Source organism: Oncorhynchus gorbuscha, unplaced genomic scaffold, assembly GCF_021184085.1.
Source record: "Oncorhynchus gorbuscha isolate QuinsamMale2020 ecotype Even-year unplaced genomic scaffold, OgorEven_v1.0 Un_scaffold_563, whole genome shotgun sequence".
NCBI lineage: Eukaryota > Metazoa > Chordata > Actinopteri > Salmoniformes > Salmonidae > Oncorhynchus > Oncorhynchus gorbuscha.
In genome coordinates this window covers 513,402-529,873 of record NW_025745394.1, presented here as the reverse complement: position 1 = coordinate 529,873, position 16,472 = coordinate 513,402, and the positions used below count along the sequence as shown (strand labels likewise).

Genomic DNA, 16,472 nt, shown 5'->3' with positions numbered 1-16,472 from the left:
TATTTAAGGTGCAAATACTTGTCTGAAATACATGACTGGCAAGACCCATACCGTGTCGTGACCACAAGAGACGTGGTTGGAATGAGACGTGAGCCAATGAATGAACACAAGCTGGTACGCCTCCGGAAAGGAGAACCCTGGCCTACAAACCTAGTATTTCATCAACCAGACTCTGACCTGGATTCTCCTGTCACCTGAGGACACACACCTGTGCCAATTAAACTCAGACAAACACAAGTGGGAATACACACAGTCAAACACACATATAAATACACACACACAGTCAAACACACATATAAATACATACACACACGCACCTGGGCTTTTCATTTAGCAGATTCTAATTAATTTAGCAGATTCTAAAGCTGCAAAAACATAGAGCATCTTTAAATAGGTCAGTCACTGACAAAGCTGCAGATTCTAAATATGCTGCCTAAATAGAGATTCTAAATATGCTGCCTAAATAGAGATTCTAAATATGCTGCCTAAATAGAGATTGTAAATATGCTGACTAAATAGAGATTGTAAATATGCTGCCTAAATAGAGATTCTAAATATGCTGCCTAAATAGAGATTCTAAATATGCTGCCTAAATAGAGATTCTAAATATGCTGCCTAAATAGAGATTCTAAATATGCTGCCTAAATAGAGATTCTAAATATGCTGCCTAAATAGAGATCATAAATATGCTGCCTAAATAGAGATTCTAAATATGCTGCCTAAATAGAGATTCTAAATATGCTGCCTAAATAGAGATCATAAATATGCTGCCTAAATACAGATCCTAAATATGCTGCCTAAATAGAGATTCTAAATATGCTGCCTAAATACAGATCCTAAATATGCTGCCTAAATACAGATCCTAAATATGCTGCCTAAATAGAGATTCTAAATGGAGATCCTAAACTGCTGCCTACAGCAAATACAAGTGGGTAGACTCACAGAGGGGTTACAGGTCACCACAAAATATTGCAGTGAAATCACTGCACCAAAATAAAGATTTTCCATTGGAAGATAGAACTTATTGGATTCATTTTGATATGTACAAATTATTCTGGGGTGCATTATGTTTTCTCATTTTCACTGAAGCCCTGAGCCTTCGTCCAGTCTGCAACACCAGACTAGAGCTCATTAAACTCAGAACCTGTCTGCAACACCAGACTAGAGCTCATTAAACTCAGCCCAGTCTGCAACACCAGACTAGAGCTCATTAAACTCAGAACCTGTCTGCAACACCAGACTAGAGCTCATTAAACTCAGCCCTGTCTGCAACACCAGACTAGAGCTCATTAAACTCAGCCCAGTCTGCAACACCAGACTAGAGCTCATTAAACTCAGAACCTGTCTGCAACACCAGACTAGAGCTCATTAAACTCAGCCCTGTCTGCAACACCAGACTAGAGCTCATTAAACTCAGCCCTGTCTGCAACACCAGACTAGAGCTCATTAAACTCAGCCCTGTCTGCAACACCAGACTAGAGCTCATTAAACTCAGCCCTGTCTGCAACACCAGACTAGAGCTCATTAAACTCAGCCCAGTCTGCAACACCAGACTAGAGCTCATTAAACTCAGCCCTGTCTGCAACACCAGACTAGAGCTCATTAAACTCAGCCCTGTCTGCAACACCAGACTAGAGCTCATTAAACTCAGCACCAGTCTGCAACACCAGACTAGAGCTCATTAAACTCAGCCCTGTCTGCAACACCAGACTAGAGCTCATTAAACTCAGAACCTGTCTTCCACTCCTCTTACAGAACAAAGGTCCTTCAACATCAAGGATGAAAACAAACCTCAATAGCCAATAGGGATTCTTCATTCTGAAAGATTCATATAACAGCAACTACTGTATGTTTGTTATTAGACTCAGCTTGCTGGTTAAATATGTACACTGTGAGTGGGCGAGTGAGTAGACAGGCTGGACTGTTTTCTGCATGAGCTCAAGACCTCTCTGGCTAATTGCGTCTGTCAGAGTAGGGAATAAGGAAGAAACTACCACAAGAACACAGCCACTGGTACTTGTGTGTAGACTATTTCCCTGCCTTAATGTCATGTACATCCTGGTCACAGATCTGTTTTTGCTGTATAGCCAACTCACATTGTTGTCATGGGAAACAGGGTCGGACAAGGTGTTTTTTATGAAAGCAGATATTTTGGGGAGAAAACATTTAACTTTTCAACACATTTTTGCCATGGTGCAGAGAGAAACATTTGACTTTTTAAAATGCTATTCTGCACATCTTGTCATGAGGCTGAGAGAACATTTAGCAGTTTTAAAGTTACAGTAATTACCTCCAATTTGACACATTTTGCCATTGCTTATGACCTCAAGGGGGCCCCCAACCCTGGCCTGAAACGATGAAAGGAGTTGGTAAGACAGTACAAACAGATCTGGAACCAGGCTAGCTGTAAACTTCCATGGAGCTGAAATGACTACAGACCGGGATCTTTAGTTTATGGCTTCTGGTTCAAATCCACTTCTCCTTATCATGCCAGAGGTCAAACAGCCCTCAACCAATCAGACCAGAGGGTAAACAACTGTCAACCAATCGGACTATAGGGTAAACAACCCTCAGCTAATGAGAAGGGAGGATAAACATTTGCTTTGGCAGAGATGGAGAAACAGCACACACAGGGAGACTGAGAATGTGGGCTGGCAGGTGCAACGTAGCAGGACCAGAAACAGATGCAGTGCTTTATGATGGAGAGGAGAGGAGAGGAGGGGAGAGGAGAGGAGAGGGTTTTATGATGGAGAGGAGAGGAGAGGAGAGGAGAGGAGAGGAGAGGAGAGGAGAGGAGAGGAGAGGAGAGGAGAGGAGAGGAGAGGAGAGGAGAGGAGAGGAGAGGAGAGGAGAGGAGAGGAGAGGAGAGGAGAGGAGAGGAGAGGAGAGGAGAGGAGAGGAGAGGAGAGGAGAGGTGGTGGTTAGAGGACAGTGTGCAGGGAACAGGGAAAAGGGAACAGATAAGGAAACAGGGAACAGTGCACACGGAGGAAAAGCTAGAGAAAGAGAGAGAGAGAGAGATATTTAGAGAGAGAGAAACAGACAGAGAGAAATAGACAGAGAGATAGTTAGAGAGAGAGAAACAGACAGAGAGACCGCAAGAGAGCCACGACTGGTGACCACAGTGGTATTCAACACAGGCCATATCCCCTATGCTGAGTGGTTGTCATCTCACCTGTCCACCTTTGGGCTGGTACTTCATGTTGTCTGTGGAGCCGATCTTGGACTTGATGTTCTTCAGGTCAGGCAGGGGCTGGTTGAGGACGCGCAGCTGCTTGGGTGTGGTAGAGGGCGACTTGGGCGGTGTGCGGATCACAGCAAACTTCTTCTCCTGAGTGAGGAGGCTGAATAGAACAACAGAACAACTTTGTCTTCTATCTTGCAGAGAACGGACAGATGTCATTTTGCTTACAAACCCAAATCCCCGAGATTCACACACATATGCAACCACGCACACAAGCCTTCATTGACGATGTGGGATTTCAACCGGCAACACTCAGGTTGCTGGCCCACTTCTCTAACGTCTAGACTACCAACCTGAGAGACTTGGGTGTGTGGCTGCCGGGGGTGCGACTCCCAGGGGTGCGGCAGGAGTAGCTGGGTGGTGTTCCTGGGGTGACTGCTGTGGAGCCGGGGGTGTGGGGCGTGGAGGCTCCGCTCCGGGCCGAACGGGAACGGGCCGACGAGTTTGTGCCGACTGGATGGGAGACAGAGAGGTAATGGAAGTTAGGGTGGAACTGTGATAAAGACAGAGAGAGAGAGAGAGAGAGAGAGAGAGAGAGAGAGAGAGAGAGAGAGAGAGAGAGAGAGAGAGAGAGAGACAGAGACAGAGACAGAGACAGAGACAGAGACAGAGACAGAGACAGAGAGACAGAGAGACAGAGAGACAGACCGAGAGAGAGAGAGAGAGACAGAGACAGAGACAGAGAGAGAGAGAGAGAGACAGAGAGAGAGAGAGAGACAGAGACAGAGACAGAGACAGAGAGAGAGACAGAGACAGAGACAGAGAGAGAGACAGAGAGAGACAGAGAGAGAGACAGAGAGAGACAGAGAGAGACAGAGAGAGAGACAGAGAGAGAGACAGAGAGACAGACCGAGAGAGAGAGAGAGAGAGAGACCGAGACAGAGAGAGAGAGAGAGAGAGAGAGAGAGAGAGAGAGAGAGAGAGAGAGAGAGAGAGAGAGAGAGAGAGGAGACAGAGAGAGAAACAGAGACAGAGAGACAGAGAGACAGACCGAGAGAGAGACAGACCGAGAGGGAGAGAGAGAGAGAGAGAGAGAGAGAGAGAGAGAGAGAGAGAGAGAGAGAGAGAGAGAGAGAGAGAGAGAGAGAGAGAGAGAGAGAGAGAGAGAGAAAAAAAGAAAGAAAGAAAGAAAGAAAGAAAGAAAGAAAGAAAGAAAGAAAGAAAGAAAAAGAGAAAGATATACAGAGAAAGAGACTAGAGTATTGACACACAACTTCAACTTGATGGCAAACACTACCTTGACTAACAAGACAAAAGACCTTGACATCAAGTAGCTGAGACGGAACAGAACTAAACCAGAACACAATAAAGCAGGCTGGCAAAATAACCCAATAACGTAACAGCATGAATGATTGTGAGCGTGGTAGCTAGGACATAATATATAATACTTTAACAGAGCAATAACATGACGGTCACTGACTTCATCAATAAGACAAAACAAAATGGCTGATTGATAAACATGCAGACAGAGCTTGCGTTCCCCTGCTCAGACGTTGCATGCATCAACCAATGGCTGCGTGCCATATCATGGACTTTGCCGTTGGGCATCATATTGCTATAAAATATGATGTGGTTGACTGATACGTAAAACATCTATCCAGGCATTGTAAGATCTGGCGTGCTTCAGTAACGTATTAGACGTTGTGAGAGACAGCCAGGGCATGGTGTGGATGACAGAGTGGATCTATCAAAGCTAGTGAGAGACAGCCAGGGCATGGTGTGGATAACAGAGTGGATCTATCAAAGCTAGTGAGAGACAGCCAGGGCATGGTGTGGATGACAGAGTGGATATATCAAAGCTAGTGAGAGACAGCCAGGGCATGGTGTGGATAACAGAGTGGATCTATCAAAGCTAGTGAGAGACAGCCAGGGTGTGGTGTGGATGACAGAGTGGATATATCAAAGCTAGTGAGAGACAGCCAGGGCATGGTGTGGATGACAGAGTGGATATATCAAAGCTAGTGAGAGACAGCCAGGGCATGGTGTGGATAACAGAGTGGATCTATCAAAGCTAGTGAGAGACAACCAGGGTGTGGTGTGGATGACAGAGTGGATATATCAAAGCTAGTGAGAGACAGCCAGGGCATGGTGTGGATGACAGAGTGGATATATCAAAGCTAGTGAGAGACAGCTAGGGCATGGTGTGGATGACAGAGTGGATCTATCAAAGCTAGTGAGAGACAGCCAGGGCGTGGTGTGGATAACAGAGTGGATCTATCAAAGCTAGTGAGAGACAGCCAGGGCATGGTGTGGATGACAGAGTGGATCTATCAAAGCTAGTGAGAGACAGCCAGGGTGTGGTGTGGATAACAGAGTGGATCTATCAAAGCTAGTGAGAGACAGCCAGGGTGTGGGTGTGGATAACAGAGTGGATCTATTAAAGCTAGTGAGAGACAGCCAGGGCGTGGTGTGGATAACAGAGTGGATCTATCAAAGCTAGTGAGAGACAGCCAGGGTGTGGTGTGGATAACAGAGTGGATCTATCAAAGCTAGTGAGAGACAGCCAGGGTGTGGGTGTGGATAACAGAGTGGATCTATTAAAGCTAGTGAGAGACAGCCAGGGCGTGGTGTGGATGACAGAGTGGATCTATCTGTGATATACCTGCGATACTAGGGGACCTCCCAGACCTGTGCTCCCCTCTGGGCTCAGTTTGAATTGCTACAGGGAGAAGAGGGAGGAGGAGGAGTTAGAGGGACGAGGAGGTGTTAGAGGAGAAGGAGGAGGAGGAGTTAGAGGGAGGAGGATGAGTTAGAGGAGAAGGAGGAGGAGTTAGAGGAGAAGGAGGAGGATGAGTTAGAGGAGAAGGAGGAGGAGGAGGAGTTAGAGGAGGAGGAGAGGGGGGAGGAGGAGGAGAAGAGGGAGGAGGAAGAGTTAGAGGAGAAGGAGGAGGAGGAGAAGAGGGAGGAGGATGAGTTAGAGATGAAGGAGGAGGAGTTAGAGGAGAAGGAGGAGGAGTTAGAGGAGGAGAGTTGGTGTGAAGGGGGATAGGAGAGTTGTTGAGTGAAGAGATAAACAAAGTTGAGTTGAGGATAGTTGTTGAGTTAAGAGAGAAACAGAGTTGAGTTGAGCAGAGGATAGTTGTTGAGTTAAGAGAGAAACAGAGTTGAGTTGAGATAAACAGAGGATAGTTGTTGAGTTAAGAGATAAACAGAGTTGGGTTGAGGAGGATAGTTGTTGAGTTAAGAGATAAACAGAGTTGGGTTGAGTTGAGTTAAGAGATAGTTGAGGATAGTTGTTGAGTTAAGAGAGAAACAGAGTTGAGTTGAGCAGAGGATAGTTGTTGAGTTAAGAGATAAACAGAGTTGAGTTGAGGATAGTTGTTGAGTTAAGAGATAAACAGAGTTGAGTTGAGCAGAGGATAGTTGTTGAGTTAAGAGAGAAACAGAGTTGAGTTGAGCAGAGGATAGTTGTTGAGTTAAGAGAGAAACAGAGTTGAGCAGAGGATAGTTGTTGAGTTAAGAGAGAAACAGAGTTGAGTTGAGCAGAGGATAGTTGTTGAGTTAAGAGAGAAACAGAGTTGAGTTGAGCAGAGGATAGTTGTTGAGTTAAGAGAGAAACAGAGTTGAGTTGAGCAGAGTTGAGTTGAGATAGTTGTTGAGTTAAGAGAGAAACAGAGTTGAGTTGAGCAGAGGATAGTTGTTGAGTTAAGAGAGAAACAGAGTTGAGTTGAGGATAGTTGTTGAGTTAAGAGATAAACAGAGTTGATTGAGTTGTTGAGTTAAGAGAGAAACAGAGTTGAGTTGAGCAGAGGATAGTTGTTGAGTTAAGAGAGAAACAGAGTTGAGTTGAGGATAGTTGTTGAGTTAAGAGAGAAACAGAGTTGAGTTGAGCAGAGGATAGTTGTTGAGTTAAGAGAGAAACAGAGTTGAGTTGAGCAGAGGATAGTTGTTGAGTTAAGAGAGAAACAGAGTTGAGTTGAGCAGAGGATAGTTGTTGAGTTAAGAGAGAAACAGAGTTGAGTTGAGCAGAGGATAGTTGTTGAGTTAAGAGATAAACAGAGTTGAGTTGAGCAGAGGATAGTTGTTGAGTTAAGAGAGAAACAGAGTTGAGAGTTGTTGAGTTAAGAGCAGAGGATAGTTGTTGAGTTAAGAGAGAAACAGAGTTGAGTTGAGCAGAGGATAGTTGTTGAGTTAAGAGATAAACAGAGTTGAGCAGAGGATAGTTGTTGAGTTAAGAGAGAAACAGAGTTGAGTAGTAGTTGTTGAGTTAAGAGATAAACAGAGTTGAGTTGAGCAGAGGATAGTTGTTGAGTTAAGAGATAAACAGAGTTGAGTTGAGCAGAGGATAGTTGTTGAGTTAAGAGATAAACAGAGTTGAGTTGAGCAGAGGATAGTTGTTGAGTTAAGAGATAAACAGAGTTGAGTTGAGCAGAGGATAGTTGTTGAGTTAAGAGATAAACAGAGTTGAGTTGAGCAGAGGATAGTTGTTGAGTTAAGAGAGTTGAGTTGACAGATAGTTGTTGAGTTGAGCAGAGGATAGTTGTTGAGTTAAGAGATAAACAGAGTTGAGAGCAGAGGATAGTTGTTGAGTTAAGAGAGAAACAGAGGATAGTTGTTGAGTTGAGCAGAGTTGAGCAGAGGATAGTTGTTGAGTTAAGAGATAAACAGAGTTGAGTTGTTGAGTTGAGGATAGTTGTTGAGTTAAGAGAGAAACAGAGTTGAGTTGAGCAGAGGATAGTTGTTGAGTTAAGAGATAAACAGAGTTGAGTTGAGCAGAGGATAGTTGTTGAGTTAAGAGATAAACAGAGTTGAGTTGAGGATAGTTGTTGAGTTAAGAGAGAAACAGAGTTGAGTTGAGGATAGTTGTTGAGTTAAGAGAGAAACAGAGTTGAGTTGAAGAGGATAGTTGTTGAGTTAAGAGAGAAACAGAGTTGAGTTGAGGATAGTTGTTGAGTTAAGAGATAAACAGAGTTGAGTTGAGGATAGTTGTTGAGTTAAGAGAGAAACAGAGTTGAGTTGAGTTAAGAGATAAACAGAGTTGATAGTTTGTTGAGTTAAGAGATAAACAGAGTTGAGTTGAGGATAGTTGTTGAGTTAAGAGATAAACAGAGTTGAGTTGAGCAGAGGATAGTTGTTGAGTTAAGAGAGAAACAGAGTTGAGTTGAGGATAGTTGTTGAGTTAAGAGAGAAACAGAGTTGAGTTGAGGATAGTTGTTGAGTTAAGAGAGAGTTGAGTTGAGGATAGTTGTTGAGTTAAGAGAGAAACAGAGTTGAGTTGAGCAGAGGATAGTTGTTGAGTTAAGAGATAAACAGAGTTGAGTTGAGGATAGTTGTTGAGTTAAGAGAGAAACAGAGTTGAGTTGAGCAGAGGATAGTTGTTGAGTTAAGAGATAAACAGAGTTGAGTTGAGGATAGTTGTTGAGTTAAGAGAGAAACAGAGTTGAGTTGAGCAGAGGATAGTTGTTGAGTTAAGAGAGAAACAGAGTTGAGTTGAGGATAGTTGTTGAGTTAAGAGAGAAACAGAGTTGAGTTGAGGATAGTTGTTGAGTTAAGAGATAAACAGAGTTGAGTTGAGGATAGTTGTTGAGTTAAGAGATAAACAGAGTTGAGTTGAGCAGAGGATAGTTGTTGAGTTAAGAGATAAACAGAGTTGAGTTGAGGATAGTTGTTGAGTTAAGAGAGAAACAGAGTTGAGTTGAGCAGAGGATAGTTGTTGAGTTAAGATTGAGTTGAGGATAGTTGTTGAGTTAAGAGATAAACAGAGTTGGGTTGAGGATAGTTGTTGAGTTAAGAGATAAACAGAGTTGAGTTGAGGATAGTTGTTGAGTTAAGAGAGAAACAGAGTTGAGTTGAGCAGAGGATAGTTGTTGAGTTAAGAGATAAACAGAGTTGAGTTGAGCAGAGGATAGTTGTTGAGTTAAGAGAGAAACAGAGTTGCGTTGAGCAGAGGATAGTTGTTGAGTTAAGAGAGAAACAGAGTTGAGTTGAGGATAGTTGTTGAGTTAAGAGATAAACAGAGTTGCGTTGAGGATAGTTGTTGAGTTAAGAGATAAACAGAGTTGAGTTGAGCAGTTGTTGAGTTAAGAGATAAACAGAGTTGCGTTGAGGATAGTTGTTCAGTTAAGAGATTAGATAGCAGTCAAATCACAGAAACGTGTGAAAAGGGAAAGTGCGTAATAAGAGAGGACAGAGTGTCTTTACACATAGTGTCATCAACAAATTCAATAGCAAATCTCCTATACCGTTCTGTCATATGTGTATATAATACTGGTTAATAGGGCAGTATATCATCTATCTGAAAAAACAGTGTGTGGAGGGTTACTTACAGGTGGGCCTGCGGGGGGCAGGGCTGGTGTTGTCGTGCTCTGCTGGGGGGGCACGGCGGGGCAGGGAGGAGGCAGGCCTGGGCAGAGAGGACCTCTTTTCTGGAGTCCGGTAGGTACCCTCCTGTCACACACAACATGCAGGACATGTATGAGCACTTAGCAGACACAGATACAAACACATGCCATAGATCTAATAACACCATACCGACAACACCTGATTGCTGAGAACTACATTACTTGTGTGATACCCAATTGTGTGATTGTGAGAATGAATGGACAAAAACGAATGAACATCTCTGACATAGTCGTTGCGGAACATTAGAATATTACCAATATGGAATGAATTGCACCTATACAGGAAGGAGGGAGGGTACTGCTCTAAAGGGTGTGCATTTTCCTTTCCCCTCCTCCTCACCTTCTCTTCCCTCCGCCCCCGCCTCTGCAGTGAGGGTGAGGGGGAGTTTCTGCCTGAGCATGCGGAGGAGGGGCGTGGCCCGCATAACTCCGCCTCCACTAGTGGTTTGGGTTTAGTGTGGGAGCATGCAGAGTTGGGCCTGGGGGACAGATCCTCTACACCCCTGTTCAGTCGATGGTTTTTTAAGGCGGTGCGTGTGAGGCTCTAGACGGTAGCCATGGCAACGCAGGTAGGGATGAATGGATGAATGGATGGCATGCAGGACAGACAGAGAGATGGACAAATAATAGACAGAATGACAGACAGGAGATGAGAGATGGGAAAATAATGAAATACAAAGACCGAAGTCATATCGGAGGTGGGATGTCAGTGACAACACAATGAGACATCAATATATTCTAAATGACCAGATGCAGTGTGTATTACTTACAGAGGTCCTTTCCCGGGATTGGTGGGTCACATTAAGAGGCTGCTGGTCCTCCACGGCTGAGGAGAGAGAGAGAGAGAGAGAGAGAGAGAGAGAGAGAGAGAGAGAGAGAGAGAGAGAGAGAGAGAGAGAGAGAGAGAGAGGGACAGAGAGGGAAGAGAGAGAGGGATACAGGAAGAGAGGGAGGGACAGAGAGGAACGAGAGAGAGAGACAGAGAGAGAGAGAGAAAAAAAGAGAGAGAGAGAAAGGGAGAGAGAGAGAGAGAGAAAGGGAGAGAGAGACCGAGAGAGAGAGAGAGAGAGAGAGGGAGGAGAGAGCGAGAGAGAGAGAGAGAGAGAGAGAGAGAGAGAGAGAGAGAGAGAGAGAGAGAGAGAGAGAGAGAGAGAGAGAGAGAGAGAGAGAGAGAGAGAGAGAGAGAGAGAGAGAGAGAGAGAGAGAGAATAATCAACTGTCAGGGCTAGGCCAGCAGAGGGTGATATCAGCCAACAGAAACACACAGCAGTAGCAATGAGTAGAGGGAATGCAGCAGACGCCAGACACCAGAGAAGACGACAACCCATCACACGAACACGCACACAGTCCACACACACAGCCAGTGCTCTCTATCTTTAACCACTGAATCAGAACACATTCTAATGCAGAAGTGATGCATTCTTACTGCAAATCTTCAAGGAAGCATTTCCGTCGGGCTAATTTGTTCCTGACAAAATTCACCCATATTTCAGTTCACACAGCAGCACCCCAGTCAGACACCTGCCAGTCACTTCTATCTAACAGAAGAGCAAGGTATAGTACTGTGGCTCAAGACAAAAACCATCCAAGCTAGCACACTTGGTTCCTTGGAAGTTGGGGGAACGTGCGTTTTTGGTTTCCCATTGGTTCTGGGAACGAAGCCATAAGTATTCTGACTGGTAAAACTGAATGTTTTTTTAAACATTCTGAGAATGGAAGTGAACATTTAGCCTCCTCTGGGTTGCTGGAGGTTCTGAGAACGTTTTAGTCTAGTTCCTTGAAAGTTTTCTTCTGAGGTTTTATTTACGCTCTGAGAACTATTTTTAGTTGTTGAGATTTTTGAACAGCTTCCTTAAAACGTTCACTGAATGTTTCAATATGATTTTAACAAAACTGCTAGACTATTTGGGTTCACTTTTTGGAACTCCAAGCACGCAGAAATTGATTTCCTTTGGCATTAATCATGCAAACACATTGTGACACAGCATCAGTGAGATTCAAACCTATAATCGGCTGTTCTCTATCCATAGAATTAGTCCACTGCGCCACCAGCCTGCCATGTTCTTTTTACACATACAAAAATGTTAATTTTAGTCTATTCAAACAGACCCCATTATGTTGATGCAAACAGACCCCATTACGTTGATGCAAACAGACCCCATTAAATTGATGCAAACAGACCCCATTACGTTGATGCAAACAGACCCCATTAAATTGATGCAAACAGACCCCATTACATTGATGCAAACAGACCCCATTACGTTGATGCAAACAGACCCCATTACGTTGATGCAAACAGACCCCATTACGTTGATGCAAACAGACCCCATTATGTTGATGCAAACAGACCCCATTACGTTGATGCAAACAGACCCCATTACGTTGATGCAAACAGACCCCATTATGTTGATGCAAACAGACCCCATTACGTTGATGCAAACAGACCCCATTATGTTGATGCTGAGAACGGAAGGTATATGTTTTAAATAATATTCTTAGAACGTTCTCTAAAGTCTTCTTGTGGGTTTTCCGGAATGTTTTCTTAACGTCATCTGAACAATTTTCTAACATAACTTTAAATAGAACCATGAGCATATACCTATTTAGAGAGATTCCCAATGTCAAATTAGTTAAAGAACATATCTAGAACATTACCAAAATTGAAATGAAATGTAACGATGTTTGAACTTTTAGGAAACATTCTGTTAAAGTATTGAAATACCAAGAAAATTATGTTTTAGTTTGGTCAAGTTCCTTAAATGTGCTGAGAATGTTCTAAATCCAAGGAACTACCCTGCACCATTCCCAGAACGTTAATGCCCTCACCAAGCTCTAAGAAACCTACGGTTCCCAGAACGTTAATGCCCTCACCAAGCTCTAAGAAACCTACGGTTCCCAGAACGTTAATGCCCTCACCGAGCTCTAAGAAACCTACGGTTCCCAGAACGTTAATGCCCTCACCAAGCTCTAAGAAACCTACGGTTCCCAGAACGTTAATGCCCTCACCGAGCTCTAAGAAACCTACGGTTCCCAGAACGTTAATGCCCTCACCGAGCTCTAAGAAACCTACAGTTCCCAGAACGTTAATGCCCTCACCAAGCTCTAAGAAACCTACGGTTCCCAGAATGTTAATGCCCTCACCAAGCTCTAAGAAACCTACGGTTCCCAGAACGTTAATGCCCTCACCAAGCTCTAAGAAACCTACGGATCTCAGAACGTTATGTGCTAGCTGGGATAGTGGCACATGGTTCTCACAAAGCACAACCATAGTAGCACATTGTCCTCACAAAGCACAAACACGGAGCTTACAGCTTGGACGAGCATAATGCAACATGATCTCGTGATTCTCAAAAACAAAACATCAAAATAACGACCAATACAGGAATAAAATGAGAGAAAAAAAACCATGAACAACAGAGAAACATCTTGCGATGGGTCTGCGGTGCACATTCTGTTTTTGGCCAGCTACATTGCATCGGTTTCTCTGCTGTGAGGACGGTAGGTAGGTCACCTGGTGGCTTGCGTCTAGCAGAGCCGTGGTGCGAAGCAGGTCTAGCTTGTCTGAACGTAGCAGCTTTGACTACAATCCTCCGAGTGGGAGAGCGACACTGGAGGACTGATACCTTACACTGTTCAGTTCTCTTCATCCCCGCTAGCAGAGAGGGAAGACAGGGTTAACAACAGGAAGGAAGTGGACATCTGTTGTCATTATAGCGTGGTGCCATTTACATTTAATCAACATACAGTATGGGTCTCAAGGCCACGAAGAGGTGGTAACATTGTCATTTACAAACTGTGTAATAAAACTAAAACAAATCCCTCCCAGTGCAATTTAAAAGATTTCCATGACAGAAGTGATGTTCAGCAGTACCACAGATATATACAGTAAATAACACAGAATAACAATGACGATCTAACATTCTAGATCTAGAAACCTTTTTTCTTCTTCTCTTCCTCCTTTGGACGACGACTGACGGGCTCTCTGCGGTTGAGTTTGCGCTCGGGGGTGGAGGCGCGCCCCTGTCCTCTGCCGGGGGGACGTTTATTAGAGGGTCTCTCTACCAGGGGAGTCTTGACAGGACTCTGTGTTTTGGGCAGAGCTTCAATCTGCTCTGTCATTACGCTTCTGTCATCATCTGCAGCATAGGGAGTGAGATAGGACAGGAGGGCTAAGCCCACATACACCTGGCCCATATGTCCTATATTCAACATGATCTATATTGAAAAGAATGGACCATCTGGGTATAAAGTTGCATTTCAAGACTTCCACGATATAGATTGTGTATTGTTGTTCATAGTCCAGTTAAAACGCTTGTTTGTTGTTGTGTGAGTTACGCAAGCAAAAACATGTGAAGGTAACATTTTGCATTTACATTGTTAGAATTGCATGCACATTTTGGGACTACTACCTTGTGAGTCCACCCAGCCGCTCTCGCTGTCTAACATGGAGACGTCCATGGTGGTCTCGTCGAGAGCGGTGGTCTCGCTGGTCTGGCTCCGCAGTACGTCTGAGGTCTCCGTCTCCTCGCGACTGGAAGCCTTCACCTCAACTTCCTGCCCCACTTCAGCAGACTCCTCCTCTTCCTGCAGCACCACCCCTTCTTTATCCTCCACTTTATTCTTCTCTTTCTCTGCCTCCTTTCCATCGAGGGTTTGTGGCTGGTCGTTTCCAGAGCAGGCAGATAGATGAGAGATGCGATCGGCATAATCCCCTTCATCAATGGTTGGGGCAGTAGCATCACATGATTCGTCATCCCCAGCAACAGCAGACTCCAAATCTTTAGGATTTTTAACAATCACCTCCTCCGCCCCACCCACCACCCTCACCTCTTCTGCCACCTCCTCCTGCTTCTCCATAGGGTGACTCTCTTGCTCTTTCTCCTTGAGGATCACAGGAGGGCCTTCAACTTCCTCCAAGACTTCCTCAGCTACTTCTATATCGTCTTCCTCCTCCTCTTCCTCAACTTGTGCCTGAGGTATGACTATAACTGGAGAACTTCCAGAAACACTTTTCTCTGGACTTTTCTCTTCTAGTTGCTCTGTGGCTTCCTCCACATCTGCAGTGCTCACGTTAGAGGGTGTTGGTGATGTTTCTTCAGCTTTGGTCTTGGCCTCTTCTTTTGGAACGACAGCCTCCGCTGGTACTGTTGACACTTCTGGTTCACTTTCATGCTTCTTCTCCTGCGCATTGATGATCTCCACTAATGATTCGGGTGATGATGTCATGGGTTCCTTTTTCTTTTCTCTCTCCAGTCCTCGAACATCCTTTGGCTGTAAGTCTTCAACAGCATTCTGATGGTCTGGGTCTGAGGTCTCCTCCACTTTCTCCATCTCTGGCTTTTTAAGACCAGTCTTCTGACTCTTCCCAATCCTTGCTGACGCCACCTTTACTTTGACTTCCGCTGTGACTTCCTCAACTTTAGTTCCCTCCACAGTGGCAGTCTTTTCTGCTGGAGACTCAGGGGTCGCAAAAAGCTTGGTGTCCTTCACCTCAGTGCCAAAAGTAAATGCGAAGTCTGGTGGGATGGGGGACGCTTCTCTGGAGAGGTCCTGCTCCAACTCTACCTCAGGAATGGCTTGGGTTTTGATGTCCCCGGGAAGACCGCTCTCCAGCCGGAACTCTGTCAGTTTGTCTTTGGATGGAGCCACAGGGATCCTCAGACGATCCGGTTTGACACCTGCCGTGACAGCTCTTTCAAGCACCAAAGTTGGCTTAACCGTTCCTCCAACCGATTCCTCTGCCTGGTTTGTTTTTTGCGGTGCCAGCTTTTGCTCACCCTCTTCCGCAATGGCTCCCAGTTCCTCGTCACTGTCCCCTTCAGTCACTGTGGGGAACCGTTGGTGTGGGGAGCCCACTGGGCTGTGCAGATCGGCAGGCGAGGGCATGGGACCAGAGTACTCACTAAACACGCAGTAACCACGCTCCTCCTGCTGGCTCTCCTCTCCACCCACCACCCTGGGCGTCTGCTGGTTCCCCAGCACCAGCTTGGCCAGAGAACTGCCCACCAGAGCAGCAGATGGACAGGCAGGGACAGACCTCCTTCTATTATGCTGGTCCAGCTCCCTCTTCTCCAGGGTGGGTTTGGGCTTAACACCGGCTAGGTCCAGCATCTCAGGAAGGTCGTTGGATGGGTCATTTAAATGGGTGTAGTGTTGCTTCATGGGTGAGAGTGACAACTCAGGAGAACACATTGTCTTAGAGGTGGTGTCTTCAGGTAGATCAGTGGAGGTTTCAGTGGTAGGAACTGGGAGAGCTATCTCTGGAGTCACAGGAAGTAGCTGTCTCTCTAATGTTACTAATGGGGTGGTTAGAGGAAGGTAGCCTGTGGTTTCATCCAGGCTTCCGGAAGAGACCTCTGTAAGAGATGAGAGCTTCGACTGGTTTTGCTCTCCTGCTTGACCCATTGAGCCAATAGCAAAATTCAGAGAAAGACTTCTGTGTTCCAATGACAATTTGCCAGGTGACAGTCTAGTACACACATCCTTCCTTTTAGGGAGATCCTCTAGCTTGTCCATGGCACTGTCACTGATCAACGTTATGCTGGATATTGTCTGTTCTGGTGCTGAATCGCTTATTTTAATGTTTGAATCGGCCTCCAGAATCTCCTCTGAGGGCTTCTTCTGGCTGACAGCACTGAGCTCATAGTAACCCTCACCACGTTCTCCTGGTTTTTCAGTATCAGTATCCCTTTGTGTAGAGGTCTCAAAGTAGGCCGTCATACCTGACTCATCTTTTGAAGCAACTCCAGACTTATCTTCCGAACTCTGCTTGTCTTTTAGACTATCTGCAGCAGATATGTGTGCCTCCTGCTTTGGGTTTTCTCCATCACTGACATTAGTTTGAGGAGTCTCCTCAATCTTCTCAGTCTCAAATGACAATGGTCTGG

The 16,472-nt window shown here is 45.1% G+C and overlaps 1 protein-coding gene across 16 annotated transcripts in view; it reads right to left on the bottom strand.

Moving 5' to 3' along the window:
* Positions 1-16,472, bottom strand: part of LOC124018689 (microtubule-associated protein 2-like) — a 106,462-nt gene that overhangs the window by 9,151 nt on the left and 80,839 nt on the right. For 13 of the 16 annotated variants that reach the window (XM_046334029.1, XM_046334031.1, XM_046334032.1 and 10 more), the window contains 9 exons: positions 13,995-16,472; positions 13,521-13,721; positions 13,097-13,237; positions 10,356-10,411; positions 9,926-10,129; positions 9,511-9,631; positions 5,847-5,903; positions 3,538-3,697; positions 3,176-3,344 (listed from right to left, as the gene is read on the bottom strand). The exon at positions 13,995-16,472 is cut by the window's right edge. In XM_046334029.1, coding sequence (XP_046189985.1) covers positions 3,176-3,344; positions 3,538-3,697; positions 5,847-5,903; positions 9,511-9,631; positions 9,926-10,129; positions 10,356-10,411; positions 13,097-13,237; positions 13,521-13,721; positions 13,995-16,472 — 3,587 coding nt within the window. The remainder of the gene's footprint in view (positions 1-3,175; positions 3,345-3,537; positions 3,698-5,846; positions 5,904-9,510; positions 9,632-9,925; positions 10,130-10,355; positions 10,412-13,096; positions 13,238-13,520; positions 13,722-13,994) is intronic. The other 3 variants (XM_046334028.1, XM_046334036.1, XM_046334039.1) reach the window with 3 other exon arrangements.